The sequence below is a fragment of the Atta colombica genome, unplaced genomic scaffold, assembly GCF_001594045.1.
Source record: "Atta colombica isolate Treedump-2 unplaced genomic scaffold, Acol1.0 scaffold47, whole genome shotgun sequence".
NCBI lineage: Eukaryota > Metazoa > Arthropoda > Insecta > Hymenoptera > Formicidae > Atta > Atta colombica.
The window spans coordinates 3,883,385-3,900,070 of NW_017259536.1; the positions used below are offsets into that span (position 1 = coordinate 3,883,385).

The 16,686-nt window shown below is 38.7% G+C and overlaps 1 protein-coding gene across 9 annotated transcripts in view; it reads right to left on the minus strand.

The window, feature by feature from the left end:
* Positions 1-16,686, minus strand: part of LOC108691567 (glutamate-gated chloride channel) — a 77,493-nt gene that overhangs the window by 17,772 nt on the left and 43,035 nt on the right. Inside the window, exon 1 of one of the 9 annotated variants that reach the window (XM_018199366.1) lies at positions 3,303-3,359. The exons of 7 other annotated variants lie outside the window; for them this stretch is intronic. In XM_018199366.1, the coding sequence (XP_018054855.1) occupies positions 3,303-3,305 (3 nt within the window). In that variant the 5' untranslated portion in view covers positions 3,306-3,359. Of the gene's footprint in view, positions 1-262; positions 323-3,302; positions 3,360-16,686 lie in introns of those variants that run through there. One more of the 9 variants, XM_018199367.1, reaches the window with a different exon arrangement.

Sequence of the window (16,686 nt, forward strand, 5' to 3'; positions counted from 1 at the left end):
TTGACGTGGCCGATAAATTTTTAAATGTCATCATCTTTTCTCGCACTTAGCGTGTGAATATTTAAACGGCGGTTTGCAAACGGCGGTGGGTTAATCACGAAGATCGATCGGTAAACGAATGCGGTTCAAAGTGGGACTCGCTTCGGTTGAAAACGCGCCCTGGAAATTGGAGCTCTATAACGAGACCCCGAACGACAAAGTCGCCTTTCGCGTCATCGCCAGCCCCGTGTATAATTAATTGGTACCAGGCCTGTCTAATTACACTGCCTCCGCGACGTCGTCGTCGTCGTCGCAATTGGCAATTCGCGGTTAATCCCCAACTCTGTCGTGGCAGCACAATATCTCGCAGCCGCCGCTGTTCTTGCTTAAGAACTCGTCGCGTTGTTCGCGGCAATCCCCGGGCTATTTTCTGCTAAATGAGTGTATTTGCCAAACATGCGCGTCGCATTCCTCATTGTTCTAAAAGTATACCGACCAGACCGTCGCTCGCGCACTATTTGGTTGCGAACCGAAGAAAAACGTACATTCGACGTAAAAATATTAATAAAAAGTTAATCGGGGACAAAAATCCATTACGTTTAATCACGGAATGTATTTGCAATTATAATTCTGGATTATTTATTTAAGTCTCGCGTTGCTCTCGATGGAAGATATTACGATATTCTGCCCTACTCTCCCTTGATAAATAGTAGACGAGGGCCTGCACCTAGATATATACACAGCACGAAAACTCGGAAAGAAATGAACCATGTCCTGAATGTAAATCTCTCGGCTCGCGCGCAATGCGGCTGTTGAAAAATTTATCCTTGCAATTAAATTGCATTGGTTGTTGATACGCACTGCTGATTACACTGCCGACGTGACTTGCGCCTTCAAGTCATTTCCGCAACGATTACAAGGGGGTTTTGTTCACCAAGATCGTTTCCTCGGATATATAGAGCACGTAAGTGTTTAATTTTTATATAGATGGGCTTAACTGGATTATATGGCGTACTAATTACAGTTACTGTTTTCTGATAGCAATTAGGAAAAAAAAAAGTCATTACCAAGAGTGAGATAAAAAGGGTTGCACACTACCGCAGAGATATAGCAGAACGAGAATGCCTTAGCGAGTGTGTTGTCGCACGGTGCAGTAAAGAATTAAAGAATAAGTCAACGATACATCTGATAATATATGTACATATGTGTATAGGCAGGTGTCTATTATATATATATAAATGATATACATAGTGTTTACATTGCGCATATGTATGTACGCATATCTAATAAGTAAAATGATCAATGTGTCGTAATATTGCAAAAAAAAGAGAAAAAGAGAAGATGAAAAAAGAGATATATGAAGAATAATAGATGAGAGAGAGAGAGAGAGAGAGAGAGAGAGAGAGAGAGAGAAAGAGAGAAAGAGAGAAAGAACGACGTGTGTAGTATGTACGTGTCTGCTGTATTTTGCGAGGCAGCGTGTATATGTTTTATGTATGTATATACTTGGCATTAAAAAAATCAACGCGAATAAACATAATCGAAACAAGTCAAAAAGAGAGATGAAACTCTATCAAATCATCTACCACACAACAGCGGGTGAGAGCGATACTATATACTCTAATGGAATCTCATAATTACGCACAGCACGACGCTAAGTAAACAGGGGAAAAAGAAAAAAATCATCAGAGAGAAAGAAATCGTACCGAATCCCGGATTAAGAACGAGACTAACAAGAAAAATCGGAAAAGAAAACAAGAAAAGTCGGAAACAAGAAAAATCAGCTCTATCTCGGAGCAATTTAATATATGGAAATATAATTCCTCGGTATAATTAAGTTCCGATGAGTATTATAATGGAAATTTTATGCATTATTTTTGCTATTATCTGATTCTTATACAATTATAAACGTGGTTGCTTCGATCGTGACAATTTTTCACTCTGCAACCTTCACACTTTCTTCACTGAAGGATGCAGCTTATATTTCCGCGGATAAATCAAATAACGTTTTGCGTGTGTGATTAGATTAATTATCTGCTGCATAATTAGCTATGTATGTCAGCGAGTTAGTATCACATTGCTTCATTACTTCCCTTCATTCTCATATGATCTAAATTTCGCGAGGATACAGAAGCGCTTTTGATGTTGCTATGGTTTAATATCGACCGAAGGCGAAGACGGTAAAGAGCGCGTCGTGCTATTCGTAAGTCTCAACTCATTCATAGACATACAGAATAGATACTTGCTTAATGTAGAGAACATGACGGTAGGTGGAGATACAAAAGAGCCACGAGAGCGGGCCTCAAGATACGCAACGGGTGTTTTGTTGTTTAGCACGAAGAGGAGAAGAGAGACACAAAGAAGTAGATTGAAAAATGTGTCGTCTATACATCGTGAGATCAAAAAGGGCATTAGAAGGATACTATACAGCGACTTAATGATAACAAGTAAATTAACTATGTGTGCGCGCGCGCGCGCGCGTGTGTGTGTGTGTGTGTGTGTGTGTGCACAGGCATTTCCCATCGATGTCGGAAGATGCTCCACCGACGAACACGGAGTCTAATTTTTCCTTGGTATTCGCTTTCAATATCGCTAAATATCCATTAATAAATATCCGCTAAATTTCCACAATCAAACCTCGAATGAAATCTTTGCATTAAAATAAGATTGAAGTCGAGTTAAATCGGTTTCAGCACTGAGAAAAAATATAAAGTCAATTTTAATAAATATTTAATCGAATATTGCCAACTAAATTTTATTAAATATAAAGATACATTTATTTGATACAAGAAACATTAATTTGATCTAACAATCATTTTTTTTTACCGAACAAATATTTATTTACCGTAAGTAAATGTTAAATTGGCAGTAATGAACTAAAGATTTATTAAAATTGACTATATTATTTTCCTCAGTGAGTGAATAAAGGTCTATTATCGCAATCTACTTTTAGGGGATGAATACCGCAATTTTCTGAATTACAGCTCGAAAGATGGAGAATAGATCAGGCTATCCACCGGTAGCGATGGGATCCCCTGTGTCTCATGATTTTCGTATATCGGTAATGTAATCATTATACACCTCCGCAGCGCACGCGGCATTCGAGACGCGTGGCCGAAAAATGCGTTGACAATACGCGTGTCGTCGTGCGTTACGTCGACGTATATTTGCACAGCTCCTTCAGGTATATGATATAATAGCGCTGATTGTGATATGTGATAACGAAACACCCAGCATTAGATAGTCTGTTACTTGTGTATAGTATAAAAAAGGCACATGTGTGTGTCTGTGATCACGGGGCGTTGCATTCTTTTTCAACTTACCATAGTAACGTCATCTATTTTTGAGATACTTCGAACAAATATGTTGACGCGGACAACCGCGGGCCCATCTAACATGGCAAACAGAACAAACAAAATTAATCAATCGTTGAGCAGCAATCAGATACATCGAGGTAGAGATGTGTGCGTGTGTGTGGTATGATGAAATTCTTAGATTCCCTTCTGAACCACTTGCAATTGACGATGAGTTGTGAGATGTGCTTAATATAGCTTATATCTTATATCTGTTCGATATTCATTATGTCTGTTCAAAATTTTAGAATTTATCGTTTTCTTTTCTTTTTTTTCGTTCGACGGTCTCATTTATTAATCCGGCGATCTTCCAGCGTCGTTCAGCCCTTTCTTTCGACTTCCGTTGCCATTTCTTTGCCCCTGTGTTACGTTCGAATGAATTTGATTTAACGCCCAATGTTTCAGCGCGATTATCATCGTTAAAATGTAACGTTCCGATATACAAAGAAAACGTTTAACCATGATCTTAAAATCTGCGGCAGTAAACTTCGACCTAAATGTAAAGCACTGTTTTAGTAAACCGTTTCGCGTTAAATCGGTTTTTTTATAACGTCTATATTTATACGTTTCTGGCGCAACGCGGAAATACATTGCTCGCGTTAAGAAGCTCCGCTTCTAATTCGTCCATTCAAGAGATTCATCCGATTAAGTAACGTTTAGCCTTCGTAGAGATCTACGTTCGATCGCAAAGAGAGGAATTCGTGTTCATTGAATTCAGGTGAATACGTGATAACGAAACACCCAGCATTAATTTGTTGCTCGTGTATAGTATGGTACATAAAAAAGGCACATGCGTGTTCTTTAAATCTGAATCAGTGGATATAGTCACTAATTAGCCAATCGCATACTTGGCACTGGATAATCAATGAGATTCAATGTAAAAAAGGAAAAATATTTGAGCATTATAATTAGAATGATATGAACTGATATTTGCAAATTAATTTCAATCTTCTAATACTACGTTCACTAAATTTATGCACTAAACAAGGTTAGTTAGATCACATCATAAACATTAGGTAGAGATCTTACATTTCATTCACTGATTACCAGTGGCATATTTGGCACTGTTATCAATAATTATCCACTAATTTAGAGATTGTGTCTGTGATCGCGGGGCGTTGTATTCTTTTTCAACTTACCGTAGTAACGTCATTTTTATATTGTTGAGATACTTTGAACAAATATAATGACGCGGACAATCGCGAGCCCATCTAACTTGGTATCACATAGAGAAGAATTCGTATTCATTAAATTCAGGTGGATCCATATTGATAAATCGTGTCCTCCCTCGATTATTTGCTTTCGCGGCCATGTTATTCCTTCCTCGAATCGATTTACCGGATTTTTCTGCGGTATAGCGAAAACGCTTCGCTCATTGAAGAATCGCGGCCACGGAAATAATGCATGACACGCGGGGGACACAAGCGTTATTTCGTGGAATCCTGGCGCAGAATATATCGGTCGTGCGATACCGCGAAACGAATTTTCTCTCGTGCAGTCGTCTATTTACTCGCACGAAATAGTCGCACGATCCCAGAGGTAATAGCCGGCGTCGGCGATAATCGATACACGCGGGACGAACCACGCAAATCACGAGATACGGATCAACGGAAGCTAAATAAATTGTGCGCGCCAGTATACAATCGAGCAGTTGAAATATGAAAGATCGAATAAGCGGAAACGCGATGAAAAATCGATGACAGTCACCGCGCCATCATCATTGTCGTCGTCGTCGGAATGTATTCGTTGTCGGAACGACAACGTGCCTCATGGTATTGTCGAATTATTTGAACCAATGACGGCAGTCAGCAGATAAAGCAGCTCGACAACTTGTAAAATTCTTTAGTACATGGAGAAAAATAGATAGTCTCATTATGACATAAAAAATAAAGGTATAACATTCCGTGGATGAGCAGGAGAGTGAATTAGGGATCAAATTTGATTGGCCGTTCCAGTATTATACGTATGAATTGAGTACACTTGGGCTCAAATTTGATTGATCGTTTAGTATTGCTATTCGCCATTATGCGCAATGTTATATGCTTTAAATTTCGAAAGAGTTAAAATATCGCCACTATTGAAAAAGAGTGAAAAATTTGTTCTCTTGAATAAGAGTGACAGATTTTTACTCTTTTTTGAAGTGAAATTCATTAAAAAAGGAGTGAGATTTCTTTCCTATGGAATTAATTTTCACTTCGTGAAAATCTGCCATTCTTATTCAAGAACGTAAATTTTTCACTCTTATTCCTTAGTGGCAGTATTTTAACTCTTTTGGAGTGAGATTTTACTCCAAGAAATTTAGAGAATACACCTTTCTTTTTACATCCTGAATAGTCTTATAAAAATTCATTCTGACAAGTCTAGTAAAAATATTGAAGATATTTTAGGGTAAAAAGTACATTACAATTATAATAAATCCATTCAAATGGTTATTACTTATAGTAAAATAAATCATACTATTCTCAAGAATTGTAAACACGAACAACTCTCAAGACTTTACATACTTTATTTTTTACCGTACAATAAGTAGATGACTGTCTCTATATGAACCTGCCAATTCAATAAAATTCAATTTACCAGAATTCTAGCAAATATTACTTAACATTTTTCTCCGTGTATGATTGCCTTTAACTCCTCCACTGGATCTAAATACATAAATCAGTTTATTGACGAATCCACGGGGAATTTTTTTTTTTTAAATATTTTTAACAAAATGTTATATCTATTTTAAATATTTCTGAAATTTTTAGTTTTTAACCACAACTTTGACAACATTTCAAAAATATTTTTTAATTTAAGAGACTCCCAGATATTAAAAACATAGATTTCATCATACAATTTTTCTTCCATGTTGACATAATTTTAAATAAAATGTTTTATGTAAATTATATATTTAAACAATATTTTTTCAAAGTAATAATGTAAATAATAATTTAATATTTTATCTTTTCGTATTCAACCTTAAAAAAAAAATTTTGTTTATGATACGCCAATAGCATCCAGATAAATTTCTGGATTCATCAATAAAAAAATGTTACAACAGTTGCAAAGCTGTTTTTTACCGAACGCAGCCAATTTCGGGAATGAATCAGATACTCGGAAAGCCGACAAAGCGCACGATGCTACGTAGTTTATGTACCCGAAGCGATATATTTGCAGAACGGATTTTACTTGATTTTTTTTTTGGTTCGGAAATACTCTAAATAAAAATGTCGAAAAACCATACAGAACAACGTACAGAACGAAATCGTTGAGGAATGTAGACTCGATGAAAATATTCATGCCGCGAGAGACAGCTGAAACTTCGTTTGCTTGAACGGCGTGACGTTTCGATCTCGTCATCTCTCTTCCTCTTTTTTACGCGAAACAAGGAGAGTTTCGAAAAAAAAAAAATTGACGTGCGCCGTAGACGCAAATAAAAATGGAAAGGAAAAAAAAGGATATTATCCACAGGAGGAGAAGGGATTTCTTTGCTCGGGACGGTAGAAAATCTAGAGTGTCGCTCCTGTTTGCGATTCCCGCGCGATATTATCGAATAAAATTTCCATATCGCCATCACGGTCCGATTAGTCTCAAAGCGAGATGACCGCGGTTATCCTTTGAACGCTTACGCACAAAAAATGCGCGGTGAATATAACGCGGATGTGACGTCGCGGTCGCGATTTCTGCGATTTCGAAGATGTATTGTTTGATCCCCTCTGGCGAACTCCGTGCCAGAGTTCGTCATGTTGACGGCGTGTCAACAGCGAGACGTTGAACACCTTCGCACGTCAATTGTCGTCGAAGTTACGCGACATTTGACAGTATTAGGAATTGACGCTATGAGACGCCATCGGCGTCACACGGCGTGGAAAATGCGCGCAGGCGTGACAAATTTATACAGGAAAGTCAGAATAACACGCAAGCAGTGATATTTCAATCGCGCGCGGTTGACAACTGATTTATTTCTCGACTAGGATTTATAAATTATTTCAAGAATAATGTTCCTCCACAGGAAACTATTCTCATCGTCGTATCATATTTCGAAATGCTTTCGTCTTGCAAAAGGTTGCGCACTCGTTAGTTTTAGATATATCAAATTATTCACAGCAAAGACGGCGACAAGGATTAATAAGTTAGCTGTCGTCCCAATTTTAATCTGCATACCTATCTATATCGATCCAACTAATTTCGCGAAGATTGGACTGCGTCTTATTTCAATCAGATCTATAGACTATCAGGAAAACAGCCGATGGATAATTGACAGCTATCGGAAGAGAAGCCCGCGGCGATATTGTCATTATCAATGATTTAACTGCGTTTAAACGTCGACGAATGTCGATGTCAGCATCACATGATCGGCGGATGCATTCCCTCGTTATGTCATTATCGTCATCGTTGGAAGTCTAACTCTGTTTGTAGCAGCATGAACGAGCCAGCCGTATCGTCCTGAGCCATACAGAGTGTTTGCGTACCATTCCGCCCTACATGAACCAGGACAAGACGTCGGACACGTAGTGCTCGTCGTCGTCGTCTTCGTCGTCATCATCGTTTTCGTCTCCGTCGTCGTGTCATCGTCATCATTGTCGTGTCATTAATATCGCCCACTTTTAAACCCGTGATCTCGCTACACGAAACGCGCAAAGCAGGATGTTACAAATGTTTTTCGAGCACGAATGCTTCAAATTCAAGGCGTCCTCGCGTGCAAAAACGAGTGCTTACTTGAAAAAACTATCATATTCTGACGAAGAAGATACTGTCTTTAGCATTTATAAGATCGAATTATAATGTGATTATAATTATCAACGCGGATAAATGATATTTATTTTTTGTTCTACTTGAATACTTTTAAATAATTCAGTTTATTATTAGAGATTATTACGGAGATATTGAATCACTTAGAGAGCGCAGAAGAAAAAATATTTATCTGCAAAGTCAAAAGTTTATAACCCAACCCGATAATATTTTCAAAATGTAGCTGCAATTATAAGTATAAAATTATATATGTTTAATTTGACTATTTTTATAATATACGGGATGTTTCACAATCACCGTAATCTTTCACATAATAATCTTTCACAGCGTATTTTGAAAATAAAAATAGAATAAAAATACGAAATTGTCGAGGCTATATAATAATTTTTTGAATTGTAAGCTAACTTCAACTGCTTTTATAAGTCAAAAAAATTTTAATTTTTTAGCTTCTATTATTATTTGTCTACGGACTCTTTGGAACATTCTAAAATGAAAATACAAAAATGTTGAAGCTATAACAGTTTTTGAACTATAAACTATCTTTGATTAATTATAATTCAAAAATTATTGTAGCTTTGACATTTTCATATTAGGATTTTTTTAATCTACCTCTATATATAAGAATATAAAAGTATTGTACGATAGTTGTGAGACATCCTATATATTAGTTAGCTTAGTTTTTCTTATTAGAAATAAGATACTTGCTAGACTTTTATCATCGTAAAAACTTTTCTTTTGTTATCACCTACAAAAGTATCGAACGGTACCAATACTCGTGTTATTGGATACCCAAGTAAGTCAAAGTTTGGAACCTGGGTAAAATTTAAGTGTCCTCAAGTTTTGATGATAAATTCTTTCTTGTTGAAAAGCAATTGGCATAAAATGGATCGACTCGCTTGTACATGTAAGCAACATGTTCTTTATGCAAGAAATAAACGAGGAATACACACAGCTTTCCGCTACAGAGACGACGTGACATTTGAAATTTAATTATTTACGTCATGTGCAGGGAACGTTTGCGAATTTTCGCAAGACGCATACACAATCGATCGATCTAGCGCGCACACACACACACACACACACACACACACACACACACACACACACACACACACGCACGCACGCACGCACGCACGCACGCACGCACGCACGCACACACACACATTATCGAACAATCTAAATTTAATCTTCGCTATTTAATTTATTAATATATTAATATATTCTATTGTTTTTAGAGTAGCTTATATTGGAATAAATAATGTTCTCTCTCATCGAATCTACCGATAGTAGTTTCAACGATAGTGAAAAATTAAAATCGAGAGTTCCGGAACACTCTATATAGTACTTTAGATCGATCGATCGTCCCTTGAAATCACTCTTTGATCTGGTAAGCGCTGCTCGCAGCGTGCTTTTACACGAGAGAAGAGGTCGAACACGAAAAGGCCTTCCTGATGGTAAACCTACGTTCGCTTCCTACGCGGTACGGAACGAACGAGAGTGCCGGAACGCACTCTCGACGTAACTTCTCGACGTGCATTTCCGTGCGGCCCGGAGCGGCCGCGGTGGTACATGTAATCTCGTTATCTATTGTGAAACACAAGTTTCGTTCTCTGTACTCTCTCTCGACAGGGTGCAACGGGCCGGCCGATCGTCCCTTCGCGAAATCGCGTTAAGCGTCTCCACTGCGAGCATTGCGAGGAGTTCTTCAAACAACATAAAAGCCTGACAGATGTCTAAAGGACATCTGTCCCTATAATTTTTATCCCTTTTTTTTCCTTTTTTTTTTCTCTTAGAAAAATCTTCGTGGAGAAACACGTCATTTTAGTCAAATACTCAGAACTCGATACAGCTCGCCCCGCCCCACATTAATGAGGGAGACCGAGAGAAATAAAATTACTTTTGAGACGAGATTTCTCTCTCCGGTAACGTTACTCAGATTGAGGTACGCGATATGTCAAAGATGAATCCGGCGGAGCGGCTGTTACGAGCGACCGCTGCTCGGTCGTGTTGATCTTTAACTAACTATCTGTGATAAAAAGAAAAAAAAACTAACGACCTGTGATCGGTACGTCGGAAGTCCGAATGTAATCGCACCCTCGCAAACCCGATTTGAGTGTCGCTCTTTCGGTCACTCCTCGTCCATTCGATGGTCCGTCCAATGCGACGTAACTAACATACGCAAAATGTATTATATAAGCTGGAATGCCACATGCCTGCGTCTATACTATATAGAGTGCTAGAGTTTCTGGGGTGAGGTTTCTCGGGCGCTTTGGTCAAAGGTAGTGGTGGTTGCGGTCGGTCCGTGTGGATGTGGTGTTCTCTCGAGAAAAGGCTGCTAGCGATGGTAGCTAGCAACGAGGCGAGGCGAGGCAAGGCGAGGCGAAGCAAGGCGAGGCGAGGCGAGGCATGGCGAGGCGAGGCGAGGCATGGCGAGGCGAGGCGAGGCGAGGCGAGGCGAGGCGAGGCGAGGCGAGGCGAGGCGAGGCGAGGTGAGGCGGAAAGGCTATGGGTGTAAGGGAATAGGGGTGGAAGGGAAGAGTGGAGCTAGGGAGGCAAAAGAGCGTGGGTGAAGAAGGACAAGATGCTGCTGCTGACCATCACTCTGCTACGTTTACTGCTCTCTACTATGTTGCGTGTGTTGTTGCTACCGCTTTTCCCAGCCTGCCTGGTTTCTCCGAGGAAGTATCGAGCTCTCATCGCTGCCGTCCGGTTGCTGCTGGATTTTCTCTCTTTCCCCTCTGAGATTTCGCTCTTTCTTTCTCTCACACACACACACACACACACACACACACACACACACACACACACACACACACACACACACACACACACACACACACACACACACGAACACACATTCTTTGACTTGACGAGATCAAGAATTGCCTAAACCTACTTTTGCGCCTACTGCGTTTTTGCAAAGTGACAGAGACAAATAAAGAAAGGGGTTAATCGCGTCGGCAAGAGAAGAAACGGCGAGTTGCGGCCAATTGCGGTTTCAAAAGGCTTTGTTTGATTGTGTTATTAGCGTTTATATATACTTACCATCTTGATGTCACTAATTGTCGCAATGCTTCGCACAAACAGGTTTACCCGGACAATGGCCGGCCCATCTAAGGGCAAAAACAATACAGCTCCCTTTTAGTGAATCAGCATTTCTGGTGGCTTACATACTCTACTGGAATGTGCCCGATATTATCTTTTACCGCGCTTGTCGTCTATTTATTTAACCGGTTCCACCGAGTCTCGATGCGATTCAGGGCTGTTCGAAGGACGGGTGCGGAATAATCGAGAGTGAGTTCAAATCAGTTACGTTGTCGAATACGATTGAGATTCGATTCACGCGAATCATTGTCAGAATCAGAATCAAGGGATGAGACCATTCTGTTCTAATCGTTTCACCTCTATTTTCCTCGAGGACCGGCTACAGAGATTAACACGGGGATCACGTATTTATTGGAGGGGTGACACCTCAAGAATTTAAGATACGAAAAAAACCGTGGAGTCATGGGAAAAGATTGACGTAAAGTATAGCGATTCATAAAAATTGTTTGAAAGAAATTGTTCGGGAAAGAAAATTCCTTTCCGGAAAAGAAAAAAACTGGAGTAGCGCTGTCATCGAGGAAAATTGTGTAAAAGTGTCCTTTTCCTGTCGTCACCTAATTACGGTGCGATAACAAATTGCGAGATCGTGACTCGCGTGAATTACATACCTGAGCACGACTCTCGCGTGCGGACTTTAATCTGGAGCATTATTTAAGCTTGAATCGATTTACGTATCTCACGGCATACATTTCATGATAATAAATGTTTTCGTTCACCTCTCGTGACAGCTCGATGAGAAATGCAATGCGGTGCGCAGATTATCAAGTAAATCTTAGGCTGTGAGATATGTGTATTACTTTGCATAATGTGCTAATTATCGCTTATTTAATATACTCAAACGCGTGCGATGTGCGTGTAAGAATTCTAAAAGATTCGCGAATATTTCAAGACGTTAAATTCGTCAAAAATATTTTAAGCGTTTCTTCCGTCGGCTGTCACAGTGTGGCTGAACTTGCTCGCGTGAAATTATTCTGAGTGCCAAGCAGTACGTGTGCGTTTCGCTTTGTAGAGTGCTTGGCAAAAGTTGAAGATTGTGGAGTGATAATTATCAGTGCGCGACTGACTTAGGATTGCCATCCATTCTTTTCTCCTCACAATCCTTTTTTTTTAGGATATCCGAGATAATTTTCCAAAGGCGTCCGAAATAGTTACGAGCTTTTGGGATTTCAGGGAATCTTCAAGATATATTGCTTTGACTCCAGTTAATCTCGATCTACAGCAAGCTTTAAGACAGTCTATCTAGACAAACTTACATAACTACATAAATATATGCATAAAGAAAATTATCCAATCGTACGTAAGTCTTTATAATAGAAATATGATTGGATAATTTTCTTTATGCATACGTTTATACGCTCTGCAAGATTGTCTAGATAGACCCTAAGCCGTAAGAAATTGACCCATCACAGTCGAATGTGAGGAAATAATCGACTATGATTGGTCAATTTCTTGCGGCTTAAGGCTTACGGTAAACCTAGGGCCGGAACACAGACTTTTGCATAATGCGTAATGCATAATGTATAAGGAGATCAATCAATCAGAATCCATTTTATGAAAGGAAGCGTTCTGATTGGGTGGTTCTCTTTTGCTTTATGCGTAAAGCAGCATTTACAATGAGACTTTGAGGCGTAAAACTTAAGCTTTAAGTCTTAACTCGTAGGAAATTGATTAATCATAGGGTAGTATTCATAATCAGATCTTATATTCAAGACTATCTTAAACACAGTCTTAAGAAGTCACGAACCAATCAGAGGGCCGTAATAGCGTCTTAAGACATTGCTTAAGACAATCTTGAAATAAAAACGGACTATGAATTCCGCCCATAGTCGATGATTTTTCTCACATTCGACTGATCAACTTTTTAAGGCTTAAATCTTTATCTCTTAAAATCTTATTGTAGACGCCACTTTATGCAAAGATCTGTGCTCACGTTCTTAGAAATTGACTGTTCCAATTTTACTAACTTATATTTCTGTACGCTTCCAGAGTTGCGAAGTGAAATGTCTAGAGTTTTTGTAGCACTGTAAGTTTCGAAAATTTGAATGTGGCAACCTTATAGACTGACTTAATTATACGCGATTAATGTCTCTCGTCTAATACAGACATTTCTCTATACCAAATTTTCGTATTTAGTGCCATCATCTCCATCGGTCCACGTGATGGGTGTACAACACACAAAATCCGGTCGCGGCCTGCCAAATCCGGCCACGTATAAATCCCATAACTGCATTCGACGGCATGCCGATCGCGAGCCAGGGACTCCAGCCAAATCAATGCTGCGTGTATGTTTGTCCCTCTCTCTCTCTCTCTCTCTCTCTCTCTCTCTCTCTCTCTCTCTCTCTCTCTCTCTCTCTCTCTCATCTTCAATATCGCATCTACGTGGCTCTCTTGCCAGTATATGTGTTAACACCTGTTCCGACAGGCAGCCGCGCTCCTCTTTACCCGTTAACCTTCGATTGTAAAACAATGATTGAGGCGTAATGCAAATATAAACATATGTAAATATATACATACGTTTTGCTATCGCGTTTCAATCAATTCGGTTTTTATTGGTTAATATTTACCGCCCTCACGTACATCTTATCCTATTTGTTTAATTGAAAAGCATTCGAGCTATTTTGACACTTTACGAAATCAATCAGTGTTCAGAAGATTAATTTAATCACGCAAAATATATATAGTGCAAAAATGAAGCGAAATAAAAATAAGTCTCTTAAAAAAAAAGCAATATCGTTTTTGCAAAATATACAATATGCCGCGTTTAATTTCACATTAATTAATGCGTTAAAAACTGTTCCAAATTGCTTGCTCTATAAAGAGTTAATTGATAAATAACGTATGTACAAATAAACTTCTAACGCAACTTTATATAAAAGTTTTCATTCAATCATCAAATAATATGAGCCCTTGATAGCTCGTTAAGAATTCAATCTTCAATGATATTCAATCTTCATTCATTATTTTTAACCTCGATGCAAAATTTCATTTGTACACGACAATATTCGCCTGTTTCCTTGACATTTCATTCATTTCGTGAATTTATATGCGCATGATTGGCGTATCTAGACCAGCTTTATACGGATTTGATTGAAAAGACGAATTCCTTCTCTTTCACTGTAGCGAACTTAACCCGTGTGACAGACTGGCGTGATTAATTACCTGGTAGTTCATAATTCGGCAACAAAATTCCCTTCAGTTCTACTAGCATTCATGCTCGCGTATTTCCCTTCTTTTTTTTCATCCCTGTTTCAGTTATGAATCTTCTTCAAGTCACTTATGCTCGTTACCGCCGTATATACAGTAGTTAGTATTCAGCTCAGATTTGCAGACCGTTTTACAGGCGGAAGAGGGGAGTTGCGCGTAAGATACAGTTAATTCGCAACCACAAAGGATACTGGTATGTGGATAGCGCAATATTCTCCTCCCTAATGTGGTGACCCATTGTGCTCACCCCAAACTAGATCCTATCTCAAACGGCAACTGGCGTTTAATAACAACATTTCCGTGATATGCATCGTTGTTCGCTTATTGTTAGTTTAATTTTTGTAAGACGAGCCAAGAGTACATTGCCTTTTTGGCGCGATCACAGAAACATGTCACGAGAAAACTAATCGAAGTAATTTTATGATTTATTTGTTTGGATCGAGTTTCAAATATTTGCGTTTCATTACTCGCATTGTATAGCATTATAAAGAATTTTATGACCGAAATAATAATAACCAAATAATAATAAATAACAATAATTGATTCTTTCGTAAAAGAATTAAAGGATTAATTATCTAATTTTTAAGCGAAAACTTGGAGAGACGCTCAATGCTAAAAAATAAAATAGAATTAATATTTTAATTTTCCAACACAAGTTTTGTCAGGAGAACCAACTCAAACTTTATTAATCTAACTTAGCAGATGCGCGAAATCTTGGACGACTTTATGTAATTTGACGCTTTGTTCTTCTAAACGAAGACGAAGCGTTCCTTTTTCTATTCGAATTTCCTAAATAAATTACCCTCGCGTGATTATGAGACCAGGAGAGTATGTAAAATGCCTATAATTATTCTTTTCTTTACTTGACCACGCAATTAAAATATTAATTATGAGTTTCTGTCCGCCCTACTACAAATAAATCAGGCAACTAAGACATTAGGCGAAAGATTAAACGACAACAGTTCATCAAGATTGTAATATAAATAAATCGACAGCGCCGGCGGCAATTGTTTGATCGATATTGGGACCACGTCACTCATTACATAATATTACGCCATATTACATAATATTACAGAATGTTACTTGTAACCCGAACGCAAATATAAATTTCGCAGACCCACGAATTGTAGATCTGTCGTTGCCAAGCGCTACCAAAGATTTATGGAAATACATAATTTTCGGATGACCCATTTCCAATTCTTTAGTTCTAATGTCAAACTTGACGTTATCACGATATCAACACGCGTTTTATTGCGTAAGAGAGATCACGTATATCATAACAACTTGAAAATGAACGAAAAATTACAGAGCTTGCTTTTTTAGGGCTGTGTTTTCTTACTATTTAATATCAAAACGGTAAAACTGCAAAAGCTGCAATATTAATAATTCTGAGTTATAGAATCATAACTCAAATATATAATCTCATGTCAATGCATTGGTAGATGTTGCGAGTGTAATGTTGAGAGATCAGGAAGTTTATACATAAAAATATTTGTCAAATTTGAATGATTTAATTATAGAATTTATGGAAGCAGCGTATACAAGAATGAAAATAAAAAAAAATACATCATCTCACTCCTCGATAGCTCACTTCTCGAAGGAGAATGACGATCGAGAGTGACGCCGGACTTGAACGCGTCATACACGGCGTGTTTACGGCTCTCATGGTCGATTAATTTCACGCGACGTCATCGACGATAAACTGACATGATTACGGATGGGGTGAAATTACAAATGCGCGATCGATCGATCGAAGGACACTATGACTATCTCCAAATTACGCCCGGAAGGGCATGGGTTCTAGGACGGGATACTCGGCAGCGTATTAATATCCCTCGCATCGCATCGCATCACATTGCATCGTATCGTATCACGTCGTATCGCATCGCATCGCATCGCATCGCATCGCATCCAATCGCATCGCCTCGGGTGCTCAATCTTGAAACGATGTACTTCTCCCAGCCATCCAGAAGTGGCAGTCGGGGACGAACTTCTATGAATTTTCGCCTTTCTATCGCACACTCGGCGATGGTAAAAACTTACGAGCGAATGCGCATTCACGGTTGATGTTCGAACGATAAAATTAACGAGCATCGTTTAGTTCCGAGACACGCGATCCGACTTAGCGTCATTCCAATCGGATAACAGCCGAACGCGAAAAGCAGACCCCGAAGACTCGCAGGAAAAGCGATTAAAGACCTCTTATTATCGTGTGACACGCCTATAAACGGGTGATAAAAAAATCACATAAATCGTTTTTTTCCGAGTTTTAAGGCGATATATATATATATATATATATATATTTTATATA